The 13,017-nt window shown below is 35.6% G+C and overlaps 2 protein-coding genes across 2 annotated transcripts; one reads left to right on the top strand and one right to left on the bottom strand.

Annotated features, from left to right (window-relative positions):
• Positions 1-1,620: 1,620 nt before the first annotated feature.
• On the top strand, positions 1,621-7,056 carry LOC130748004 (uncharacterized). The gene is made up of 10 exons (XM_057601080.1): positions 1,621-1,883; positions 1,982-2,073; positions 2,290-2,539; positions 2,722-2,841; positions 2,927-3,002; positions 3,194-3,402; positions 3,483-3,591; positions 3,950-4,042; positions 5,492-5,652; positions 6,326-7,056. Exons 1-10 carry the CDS (start codon positions 1,698-1,700, stop codon positions 6,833-6,835), a joined length of 1,806 nt encoding a protein of 601 aa, XP_057457063.1. The 5' UTR covers positions 1,621-1,697; the 3' UTR covers positions 6,836-7,056.
• A 43-nt stretch (positions 7,057-7,099) lies between these two features.
• LOC130748002 (multiple C2 domain and transmembrane region protein 6) lies at positions 7,100-10,640 on the bottom strand. The gene has a single exon (XM_057601079.1). It carries the CDS (start codon positions 10,368-10,370, stop codon positions 7,311-7,313), a length of 3,060 nt encoding a protein of 1,019 aa, XP_057457062.1. The 5' UTR covers positions 10,371-10,640; the 3' UTR covers positions 7,100-7,310.
• Between the last annotated feature and the right edge of the window lie 2,377 nt (positions 10,641-13,017).

The raw sequence follows: 13,017 nt of genomic DNA, 5'->3' as shown, positions 1-13,017 counted from the left end.
TTGGCAGATGATGTGAAGGGAACATAACAAGACATCTGGATTTTGATTTATCTACATTGGAAATAATTGATTATTTCAAAAGCTACTACATTAGCTTAAAGAAATAATCATATTTCTACTTTTTTTTTTTCAAAAGTATACATAAACAACTTAAAAATATATAATTGATAAATTTTTTAAAAATAAATGATTATATCATGAAATAAGCTCTATTGGACAAAGTTTTCAAACGAGCTCTATTGGATAAAGTTTTCAACCATTCTCTCTCCTTGAACCCCTATAGGGGTTTCTGAACCCCTAAAGGGGTTTCTGAACCCCTTTTTTGGGAAAACGCTTCGAGTCGAAAGGTGGACTTTTTGGGCAAACGCTACGAGTCAGAAGGTGTATCTTGGGAGAACGCTTCGAGTCGGAAGGTGGACATTTTTGGGAAAAGAACGCTTCGAGTCGAAGGTGGACATTTTAGGCAAACGCTTCGAGCAGGAAGGTAGACTTTCTAGGGCAAACGCTACAAGTCGGAAGGTGGACCTTTTTAGAAAAAAACGCTTCGAGTCGGAAGGTGGACATTTTTGGGAAAAAACGCTTCGAGTCGGAAGGTGGACATTTTGGGCAAACACTTCGAGTAGGAAGTTGGACTTTTTTGGGCAAACGCTTCGAGTCGAAGGTGGACTTCATGGGCAAACGCTTTATTTTTTTTTAGGGATTCATTTTTCAATAAAAAAATTAAACCAAAAAAAAAAAACTGAAACCACAAAAAAAATTGAAACCCTGAAAAAAAACTGAAACCACAAAAAAAAAATGAAACCTCAAAAAAAATTTGAAACCCTGAAAAAAAACTGAAACAACAAAAAAAATGAAACTCTGAAAAAAATTTGAAACCATAAAAAAAAACTGAAACCACAAGAAAAAATTGAAACCCTGAAAAAAAAATGAAACCACAAAAAACCCTGGAAAAAAAATTTGAATGTGGTTTCATTTTTTTCAGGGTTTCATATTTTTAGGGTTTCATTTTTTTGTGGTTTCGTTTTTTTTTCAGGGTTTCATTTTTTTGTGGTTTTTTTTTTCAGGGTTTCATTTTTTTTGTGGTTTCGTTTTTTTTCGTGGTTTTAGTTTTTGTTTTTCATTTTTTTATCTTTGAGAACTCCTTTATACAATTTTTTTTAAAATACCATGAAAATGGTGCCATTAGTATACCGCTTTGTTCGGTTTGTCGCCATTGTGAACGCTTCATGTAATTCTACAAACCATTTTTTTTCTTTTTTTTTCAGGGTTTCATTTTGGGGTTTCCTTTTTTTTAGGGTTTCTTTTTTTATTTTTTGTGGTTTCATTTTGGACAAAGTTTTCAAACGAGCCTTATTGGATAAAGTTTTCAACCATTCTCTCTCCCTTAACCCTATTTTCACTATTGCATAAGCCGACTTGAGTTGTCGTTTAGGGACATGTTATTGAGAACTCTGGTAGTGGAAGACAATTAAAGCAAATTTATTTATTAGTGAATAGAAGGAAATATAATTATTTATTAAAATTATTTTATATTGATTTTTTTAAAGGAAAAAATATTTAAAATTGAAATAAAAAAATGATATGACATGTCATATATAAACACAGTAAAATAGTGAAATTGAAATTGATTTCTAGGGCGGAGGGTGGGTGTGTGCAGTGCAGAGTGCAGAGAAGGAGAATCGAGGTGAGGAGAGGAAATGGAGGACATTGAGGATATGCTGATCGGAACCACAACTGGTCACCCGGCAGGCTTTCGTTTGCCAGTAGCGGCAGTTGGTGTTGGCGTTGGAACGAAGAGGAATCAGCGTTGTTCACCTTGTTCTTCTGCAATCCCTGGCACTCAGACTATCTACATGAAGACCTTCGGCTGCTCTCATAACCAGGCAAAGTTCTTTCTTTCAATTACATCATCTTAATCTTCATTCAGATTTCAGTTAGTTAGTTAGTTAATTACTGTTTGTTCTGATTCGAACATGAACAGAGTGACAGTGAATATATGGCTGGTCAGCTTTCGGCTTTCGGCTATTCATTGAGTGATAACCCCGACGAAGCCGATCTATGGCTCATCAACACGTAAGTCTTTTCATTGCTCTTGTTTAGTTAATTATTAATGCACATCACATGTATGTATGTATTTATTGTATATATAAGCCCCTTTCAATTCAAACAACCATATTAGTAGTTCTCTTTGCTGTGAGGTTGAGGTAGAGGTAGCAATAGCATCCTTACTGCAGCCATATACTTATATACATTTCAAATGAATACTCTGTTAATTAATCACTGCTCCAGTTGCACAGTCAAATCCCCAAGTCAATCTGCCATGGACACCATCATAGCAAAAGGTAAATCTTCAAATAAACCACTAGTTGTTTCTGGCTGTGTACCTCAAGGAAGTCGAGATTTGAAAGAGCTCGACGGGATCAGCATAGTTGGAGTCCAGCAAATTCATCGTGTTGTTGAAGTTGTAGAGGAGACTTTAAAAGGTCATGAAGTGCGTCTTTTGACCCGTAAGACATTGCCAGCACTTGACCTTCCAAAGGTATGAATTTCGCCATTTTTAATTGCTCTTCTATCTATGGAAATTTCTTCACTTACCTGAATATTATTATTTTACCATTCAGTTGTCGCATGGTAATGTTTTATGCTTCGGTATAATGTATATCAGTTTGTTTTTTTTTTAAATAGTCAGGAGATGGATTAATTATTGTCCCTTTGTAACAGGTGAGAAAGAACAAGTTTGTTGAGATTCTTCCAATTAATGTTGGTTGTTTAGGTGCGTGCACTTATTGCAAGACAAAGCATGCTCGGGGTCACCTAGGGAGTTACACTATAGATAGCCTTGTACGTACTTTGATAGTGGCCTACATTATGTTTTATTTTTTTTACTATTTCAGTTTGCTCATATATGTATTATTCCTTAATGCAGGTTGGGCGTGTAAAATCTGTCATATCTGATGGAGTTAAAGAGATTTGGCTAAGCAGTGAAGACACTGGAGCTTATGGTAATTTCTAAAATTGGTTAGATTCCTTCAATTACTTTCACTTTTTCACAAATTTAAGATATTTGCAGACCTGAGCTTACGAAATTACCTTTTTAAGTGATTTATACATCCAAGCAATTAGGTTGTTTAAAATGTTTTAAAATTGAGATTTGGTTTTACATCTAGAGTTTCTTAGGTCATGATTTTTACAGGTCGTGACATTGGTGCCAATCTTCCAAATTTATTGAATGCATTAGTAGCAGAACTACCACCTAATGCGAGCACTATGCTTCGTATCGGAATGACCAATCCTCCTTTTATCCTTGAGCACTTGAAAGAGATAGCAGAGATTTTGCGGCATCCATGTGTGTATTCTTTTTTGCATGTACCAGTTCAGTCTGGAAGTGATACTATTTTGAGTGTAAGTCCTGAAAATTATTGATAAGATTGTGGACAATAATGTGCTAACCAATATATTTACTAATAATCGGAATGTCTCAGGCAATGAATCGGGAATATACTGTGAGTGAGTTCAGGACTGTTGTAGATACCTTAACTGAGCTTGTGCCAGGGATGCAGATTGCCACCGATATAATATGTGGATTTCCTGGTTAGTGGATGGTCTTTCTTACACATTTTGTTATATACTTTTTCACAACCTGTTTAATTCTATTTGCAATAAGTCTAGAGCACAACAACTGAAGTTATGAATCATTTTACACGAAAAAATACCACTTTGTTCTAAACTTGAGAACTCTTATACACTGATTTAACAATAAATGACAAGATAATTGATGGAATCTTATTATTGGGCTGTCATTTGTACACAGTAATGTGAAACAATATTCTCGTACTCGTGGAGATTATACTGTATATGATTAAAATGATTTCGAATTGATATAGATAATGTGGAAACTATAAAAGAAGTGCATGGATCTTAGTAATATTTGTTTCTTGGGCTTTTTCAGGTGAAACTGATGAGGATTTTTCACAAACTGTCAACCTCATCAAAGAGTACAAGTTCTCTCAAGTTCATATTTCACAATTTTATCCTCGACCAGGTATGTGACCTGACATAACTTCATATTGAAAATCATTACTTCATTTTCATTTGAAGGATGAAATTGAAGTAGGTATTAAGCTACTAGGATATTTTAGAAGCAAGTTCTTAGGTTCACTACGCTCTTTGTGTGAACAATTTGTCTTCTTATTTATTGTTTTTTTCGTTTTCTGGGGGTAGTGAGGGGATGGATTTAGGTTACTTCATTATTTGTGCCTATGCTTAAAGGGTTAAGGTTGTTTTACATATGATCCTCTTAAATGCTACAGTGATAGCCCTGTGCACTGAAATCTGAATCTGCCCTTTTTCTGAGATTTCTTTACTTGTGCCAACTCTTAACTAAAATTTTAATGGAGATGTTTCAATAAAAAAGTGCTGCCAATAATTTTAAGTTCACTAACAGTGTTAATAGATGCATTTTCTTATTTACCCCTTTTCTAGGTGCTATTGTATGCTACTCCCTTGTTATAAAGGGCCACACAATGTCCATATCCTTTTGAATAATTACTGAGTTGCTTATCTGAAGTATTGTTTTTTTCTTGCAAAAAGTACTCTCGTAAACATTTTTTCTAATTATTATGAGCAAGAGCAAGCGAACAAAATGTGGACATTCCTGTTTATGAACAGGGTTAGTCTATCTTAGGTGATTTTGTTTGATTAATCCCAAGTTCCCCCTTTAAACACTAATGTTACATCCTACAATTTTTTTTCTTCAAATTTTATAATTTCTTATTTTTGAACTTATAAAACTATTTCATATTTCACGATATTTAATTTTTTTAATAGAATTAAGATTTAAGGTCTATGAAAATTGTCAAAATTATCAATTTGCTTCATTAAAAAATGAAGAACGTAATTAGCTTGAAAAAAAACCTAAAGGGCCGAAATCTCCGAGTCTAAGCTCCTCTTTTGTTTGCTGTTTTTTTTTCTATTTTAAAAAATTGAAAAAAGTTTTTCTTTTCTTTTTTCTTAACGTGTTTTCAAAAACTGTTTTTAGAAACAACTATTATTTTTCAGTTTTTATAACTAAAATCTTAAATTATTTGTTTTTGTTTTTAGTTTTCAAATTACAGTTTTTAAAACGTTGTATAACATTTCATTCAAACAATTTATTGTTCTTTTGAAAAACTGATTTTAAAAATTATTTCTGAAAACTGTTTTTAAATTTAGAAAACTAAAACAGAAATCAAACAAGCCCTAAACCTGTGGGACCAAAAGTAATTTTTTTTTTAGAATATTACATACATTACTGGAAGGGGTTGGGGCTCTCTTTGAAAATTTGCATTCAGGTTTAATTTTGGGTGCTTAGAAAATCAGCCCATCTTGATCTAGGTTACTACCAGGCCTTAGCACTTGTGTACGATGCTTATACCTGTTTTATTCCTTAACATTCATTTTAAAATAATATTGCTTATCCCCAACAGACTAATAATGGGAAAAAATTGAATAGGGACACCTGCTGCAAGGATGAAAAAGGTTCCAAGTAATGTGGTGAAGAGAAGAAGCCGTGAACTGACCAATGTTTTTGAAGCCTTCACACCATACTCTGGGATGGAAGGCAAAGTGGAAAGAATCTGGATTACTGATGTTGCATCTGATGGAGTTCACTTGGTAAGGAAGTATCGTAGATCTTGAATCATGATTTGCTTTTTGGTTAGTCGAAATTTAGTCCATTAAAATTGTGAGACGTCACAACTCACATGTTACCAAAACATATATGTGATTATGTGGCTGAAACCCTGTAATTGCCATGAACCCACCCAAGTGCCTAAAATAGAAAGCTAATCTGTTATTTGTTTCTAAACTTTTTTAGTCTTCATAATCGTGCTGTGTGTTTCAAACTACAATATTTGAGACTTAGGTGGTTTAACTACGAAAGGTGTCATTTATTATACTTAGGATCTTTAGCACATCACAGGTGTTGGAGAAGGGCTACTCACATAGCATAGCCATGGGCTCAGGGCCTCTTGTCGATAAAAAAGAGTGTTAGAAGTCCCACATTAGCTAGAGATATGGCCTAGATAGCCTTTGTAAAGGATATAGCAACCCTCAACTCTTGAGCTAGTTTTTGAATTGTGTTAGGCCTCCTAAATTATAAAGAGGGTATGATGGGAAGAAAAGTTTCTTTTTCTTTTTTTACTGTGCCTACAAATGTGTTGCAAACTTGCTATGATAAAATGTGAATTATTTGAAGCTGTGAAGCAGTACACTGAACTTGTGACTTCTATGTATCATTATATATTTATCGGTGATCATCTAATTAATTTGTTCTTCAATGCTGAAGGTTGGTCATACGAAGGGATATATACAAGTTCTTGTAATTGCTCCAGACTATATGCTGGGAACTTCAGCTATGGTTAAAATAACATCTGTTGGAAGGTGGTCAGTTTTTGGGGAAGTAATTGAGATGGTCAACCATGTAAGTGATGATAAAGTCGTAAACAAGCAGGATCCCAATCAGGACATGCAAGAGCCAGAATCTTGTGCTTGTGGAAATGATATTGACAGCTGCTGTGGTCAGAGTAATCTCGATAAGAATGATCAGTCAAGAGGCCCTGCAGAGCCACAGAGTCAAAACAGTAGAAATTTCATCGGATGGATACTGAGGAAGCGGAAGCATCTGCACAAAGGGGTAGAGAGTGAACTTGCGTCCGGATCTGTTCAAAATCAAGAAGGGAGCATGAAAAAGTTGGACTTTGTTGACAAGGCTCTTTTGAGCGGAATATCTATCAGCATCTTTATGATTATTGCTATAGTAGCTGCTCTTACGTTTAGGGTTATTTGGTCCCAGTAAAAGGCTATTAGTTTCTAATTTTTCCTGAATCAAATTGTCATTCTAAAGTTTTGACTTACAAATTGGTTAGATTTTATCTAGTGTTTGCACATGTATTCTTCTGCAAAATCCCACCCACATTGCTTTAGATTTTGTGGTAGTTGTATTGATATGGTATGGTTCATAGAAAATCCATTTTGGACATGTTTTGTGAAGGCAAACGAATAGCTTCTTTTGCAATAGTTGACAGATGTGGTCGCCAATAATAGGAAGTACATTTCATGATTTGATAAAACTATTACGAGTTATTTTTATTGCTGAATCTGAGGGTTTGGGATATACATATAATGTAAGTGGAGGGGGACTATCACATCTTTGCTACACCCTCTTTCGTTTGGGTGTAATGGTGCAGGTCTGTTTATTCATATATATAGAATTATTTGTGTGCACAAAAATTAAACATTAGGCAGGGGAAGGGAGAGGTCCAAGCCAGGCCTCATAGCAGCATGTCTGATTTAGAAGGCAATCTCTTGAAGAAATTAACCGGCACTGATGGCATCTTGCTCCTAAACCGAGGATGACGCAGCATGTAGAGGCCTACTAGAATTGCTACTACCTGAAAGGGAGTAATGTAAATGAACACAGCCCAGATCAGTGAGAAGATGATGAAGATAGATGTAGCCCTTGAGTCTCTCCAACCTAATATTGCTTGAGCTCTTTCTCCCTGAGTTGCCAAATCTCCAACCACAGTCTGAACTCTACCTGCCACACTCCGCATTCTGTCGTACCTCATTCTCACAATATCTGCAGGTCTTGTAGTTGGAAAAGTGTCAAATTCCTCGTCCAATTCATCTGGGTGGGCGGTTTCTGCTTGTGAAAGCCTAGCATCCATGTGGGGCGGATGCCTTGGCCTGAACCGGTAATTCCAAATCCCAATTACAAACAGGTAAAGAAAAATAGTGGGCAATATCAGTTCTGGGTAGCAAACCAAGATCAAGAATAAGACATGAACAAGGCAGGTTGTCACTGGGTTTCTCCAAGTGCAGATGTTGTCAAACCATTTACACACAGCTGTAACACCTGAGAGGAGTGACATTATCCGGTGAAAATTGGCTTTGCTTCTCCTCAGACTCCACATATGGTAATCCACATCAAGCATGTACTCAACTGCTTCTTGTCTAAGCGGTGGCTCGGCTCTTGACAACCGTGCTGCCACAATCTGCATGGCCTGGTGGCGGAGCCAATCAATGTGCCTAACAGGTATGGGTTGGGCATAATGCATTTTGGGAAGCAAAGGCCTTCCATACTGTGCTACCATGTTAACCCAAGCTGTGCAGGTGAATTTCACTGCCAAATGAAGCTCTCCATTCTTCTTCAGGCCATTGGGTTGGAGAACCAGTAGAGGATAATAATGAGTATACACTCTATCAGTTTCAAGAGTTGATAACCGGATTCTCACCTTTCCAATCCTCTGATCTTTATGGTCACCGTTCCCATTGATGTGGTGATTGTCAAAAACCCCGATTGTGATCACAGTACATGGATCATGCACTTCCCATGTATACTGCTCATTCCATCTAGGGGATAGAGTGTCAAGCAGAGTTCTGGTTCGAACCCATTTGTTGCCATACTTGGCCACACAGTATGCATCAGTAGTCCTACCTTCCTTGCCCTTCATAGGAAGCAAATTCCGGGCACTCAGTATCCCAAGTTCGAGAATTCCAATGTTTTTCTTCCTCAAATGTTTGGAGGATGGCTGGAGATCACTGCTAAAATGTGTGGACTCATCAAGCACGTGATACCCTGCCTCGAGACAGATTCTGAGGTGAATCTTGCTTGAGAATTTCTCCTTCTTTTTCTCTGTTTCTTCCTCACCAACCGCACTAGGCCTGTGCAAATTGTACCAACGAGAATCAGGGGGCTTGCTCTCATGCCTGGGAGGAACACTTCTGACTGATATAATCTCCCTTCCCAAGATCTCAACATTGTTAGGACCAGGACCTACTCTGTCCTCAACTGTCACAACTATAAAATCCTCAAAAGGTTCAGCTGCCACAAACATGAGCTCATCGTTCCAAACTGGGTTAATGACTTTCATTTGAGAAGTCCTTGTGTATCTCATCTGATTTCCTAGTGTTACTCTAACACAAGCATCCGGAGCTCTTCCTTTGTTGGAAGGGACAAGATCTTGAGCTTCAATCACTTGAACTCTAAGATAGTAAAGCTTGGGAGTGAAATATACCTTTGAACGGGTATTTGCAAGGTTTGAGTGACTAACGTTATGAGCATCAGAGTGCCAGGCCTCTGGAAATGACTCATCAGCTTGTGTTCCCATCCAAACTGCAAGCATGATTTCTCCATGATGTATCTTTTGCCCTTTCTTGTCCTCCAATCTGTACCATTGAGGAGCCAGCGGGCTATCTGGGGGTACCCGAAGAGGAACCTCAGTGAGATCAAACATAATTCTACCCACAAAATCATCTTTACCAATGTCCTTATCCTTCACAGTCACTTCAAGCAAATTTGATTGCAATCTCTCCTTTGAGAAGGCAAAGATTTGCTTCCAAACTGGATTCTGATTCTTATCCAAGTGCTTTGTAACCCCTTTGTAGTTACCAAGCTTCACTTCCACATAAGGGTCAAGGCTTCCTGAGATATCCATCACTGGAAGATCTCTTGCCTTCACCACATTCACGTACAAGTAATGCATCTGTTCCACCATATCATACGTGGTTGACATCTTGTTCCCTCCTCTATAGCGCAAACGAGCTGCAAGGGGTGGACTTGTCTCCACCAATCCATACTCTGGGTTTTGCTTCGGGATCTGCATTAACATCACATTGGGTGGCCCTGCTTTTGCAAAATCAGCTCTCATTTCCACTGTTGGTGCCGCTTGAGGAGGCCTTGCTGCAGGAGCTGGAGCAGCTTTCTCGGTCCCAATGGAGTGAAAAGTTCTCACTTCCTTTTCTTTCTTCTTGTTCTTGTGCTTCTTATTTTTCCTCTCAATATCACCAACCATGCTTTCCTCATCTACTATGTTAGTGTTTATTTCTTGCAAGGGAGTCTCCTCCTCATAAGGATAAGGATGAGGCTCAAATTCTTCACTGGCTTGTGGTTGTAGTTGTGGAGGAGGAGAAGGAGCAGTATAAGCAGAAGGATCATGAACAGCATAAATTCTAAGAGCAATATCTCCTTTGATATTTGAAAATAGACCCCTTTTGTCAAGTGGGTAGCGTTCGATAGTAGCTTGAGACTCAGAGAAAGGGACAGAATCACCTGAAATTCTCACCCTTCCAAGGAAGTTCTTGTGGTTACCTGGTTTTTGATCATTGTAATTGTATACAACTACTTCAATTGTCTGGTGAGGAAGATCTCTCGGGTTATTGATGTTGAAGACAAACTTCTCATTCCAATAAGGATTGAGGTCCTTGTGTTTGGTTTGAGTCCTCTGCTGTTGCTCATCAAAGTCTACCTCCACAAAGGGGCTTGCTGACCCTTCTCCATCTTTTGGCATAAGGTCGCTGGCATCAAGTACTTCCACCACCAGCTTGTTCATGATGGTATTAATATTATGATGCAGCAAGTTAAAACCAGGTTTTGAAATCCTAGATATGCGTGTGTAGTGTTCAATTATGATCTACAAGGAAAGAAAGAAAGAAAGAAAGAAAAGTTGGCAGTGAAGGATAGAGTTGAAGTGAAAAAGATGAGAGAGAGGACCAGAAGGGTAGGCGGTAGTGGTGATGATATGTTCATTAGAAACATTTGTTGGAGAGAGAAAGTGAGGAGATATGTGCATTGCTGTTTGGTGGCCCTTTGATTGATTCATATGGCTTTGATAGGTTTAGGAGGATATTCTAGATCTCTAGTTGCTACTTTCCTGTTTTCCATGTCTGTTTGCTGTGGTGTGGTAAGTATTGGGTGAAAAAGTACATTCACATGTTCATCAGTTTAGTTTACATTGTCAACTAATTAAATTTTAAGGACAAACCACATCAGTAAATTAAATTAAATAAAATTATTTTCTCCATATCTTTAAAATTTAATCGATTTTCAGTGTAGAAAATCTTCACACTATTGGTACCTTTCTCTGTGTTTTTTAAATTCACATCTTCATAAAAAAAACCCTTCACCACTAAACAGTTAAAACTACATTTCCTTAATATAATTAAGACTATGTGGATTTATGTGCATCATAATGATGTGGCAAGTTAATACAACTGCTTTGCAGTGATATATCAAATTTGTTTTCTTTTTCGTTCATAAAGTTTTTATTTTAGTCGTTTTTCTACTGTGGTGTTAACTATTTATAGATTCAATTATTATTCCGTGTGTTGTTGGCTTTCAATTATGTTTACATGGGTTTGAAGATGAGGCTAGTGTTTAGGTGGATGAAATAAAAATAAAATATGAGTGGTGGGGTGGGCCTGATGGAAAACTATGTAAATATTCAAGCACTATATTGTCTATAAATATTGTTTTTTATTTAAAGAAAAAGCAGATTTTACTTTTGATAGGATATCTCCCTCTCAAAGTAATTAAGGCAGATCTATTATTCAACTAAAAAAAGGTGTGAAGGTTGTTGTCTTCTGTCCGCATAGTCGGCAATATGGTAAATGTACATTTGCACATAATGTTTTCCTTTTAATTAATATTTCCAAATGTTACTTGTTCTTGCTTTTTTAGAAAATTAACATATTTTGGCTATTGGTACGCCTAGCTGAAAAGCTAGCTGAAAGCTGAAAAACTACGTAATTAGAACAAAAGTGTTTGGTAAAACTAGCTGTTGAACAAGCTAAAATTGTAAAATGACATAAAAAAGACATACTTGTATAATTCTTTTTATATTTAACATTACTTTATTTTCACATTAATACTTATATGATATTAATATTATGTAACAAAAAAAAATGATATTAATATTAAAATTATTATAAATATATTAATTTCACTCAAATTATTTATCATATTAAAATTATAATATTAATTTTTACTTATTTAATTTTCTATATTTTTATTAAATTAAATAGAATAAAACAAATAATTAGTAATTTGTCATATAAGTTTTCCGATGAAGAAAAAATAATAACTTACAATATAAAATTATTTGTTTTATTCCAAAGTAGTAATTATTTGTGTGCGGGAACGGTGTGCATATAAGACAAATGTAATAACTGATAAGTAAATAGGTTTAGTAAAAAACATATAAGGCTAAAGGTGGAATTTTAATAAAAATAACAAGGATAAAAATGAAAATATATTTAATAAGCTATAAGCTTTAAGCTTTAAGCTACATGAGATAGCTTATAGCTTAAAGCTTTAAACTACTGAAATAAGCTCCTTCGTCAAACACTTTTATAGAGCTTTTAAGCTAGTCAAATAAGCTTTAAGCTAGTCAAATAAGCTATAAGCTAGCTGAAATGACATGTCAAACAAAACTTTTATATCATTGTTTCATTTATATTATTATTTAATAAATTTTATATTGTCTTTGAGCTTTTACATTGATCAACCATTATTCTTCTTCATCTATTAATAAATGATTGTTAATACGTGAGAAAGAGCATGATAATATAGTGATGACTCGCACTTAAAGAAAATAATATAAAGGATTAAGTATGAGTTAGAGTCACACATTAATAATGAGTGAGATAAATACTTTATAAAACACCAACAAAATTATATAATTGAGTTCTTTGGCTTTATATGTCATTGAACAAATAGTTGCGTTCTAAATTTACTGCTCTAGTTAAAAAAAAAAATGAATGCTCAATGGTTTTTTTCTTAATAAAGATCTCATTGATTTTTTTTAGCATAAAAGACAAATGGAAACTTGTGCGTAAATGCAGGGTGAATCAGGATCCAAGTAAGCTTCACAAATCAAAGTTGATGAAAGTGGTCAGGTCAGGTTTGCTTTTGTCATAGCTACTAGTTGGACCCAAACCTTCCTTGCTTTCTACTTGGAAACGTGGATGTCGGTTTCGTCCCTTGTTTCATTTTTTTCTCTTTTTTTTTACTCATCTGTAAATCAATAATGTTTTTTCACACTTCTTTTACTATTCTATCTTTGTGATAAATGAAGAAAAAAGAAATAAATGAGTGATATAATAGATAATTGGATAAGAATTGCGGAGAAAAATTTAGAAAAAAAAAAGTGAAAATGATTCCTCTGTTTTGTTCCTTCTGCGGTGAAAAGAAAATATTTC

The sequence above is a fragment of the Lotus japonicus genome, chromosome 3, assembly GCF_012489685.1.
Source record: "Lotus japonicus ecotype B-129 chromosome 3, LjGifu_v1.2".
NCBI lineage: Eukaryota > Viridiplantae > Streptophyta > Magnoliopsida > Fabales > Fabaceae > Lotus > Lotus japonicus.
The sequence above is the reverse complement of the archived record's forward strand: the minus strand, read 5'-3'. Positions and strand labels throughout refer to the sequence as shown.

Excerpts from the sequence above, each read along its gene's own strand:
- LOC130748004 (XM_057601080.1), top strand. The coding sequence starts at position 1,698 with ATGGAGGACATTGAGGATATGCTGATCGGAACCACAACTGGTCACCCG. Across the intron at positions 3,403-3,482 it reads GAAGTGATACTATTTTGAGT|GCAATGAATCGGGAATATAC; the intron begins GTAAGTCCTGAA and ends GGAATGTCTCAG. Across the intron at positions 4,043-5,491 it reads ACAATTTTATCCTCGACCAG|GGACACCTGCTGCAAGGATG; the intron begins GTATGTGACCTG and ends AAAATTGAATAG.
- LOC130748002 (XM_057601079.1), bottom strand. The coding sequence starts at position 10,370 with ATGAACAAGCTGGTGGTGGAAGTACTTGATGCCAGCGACCTTATGCCA.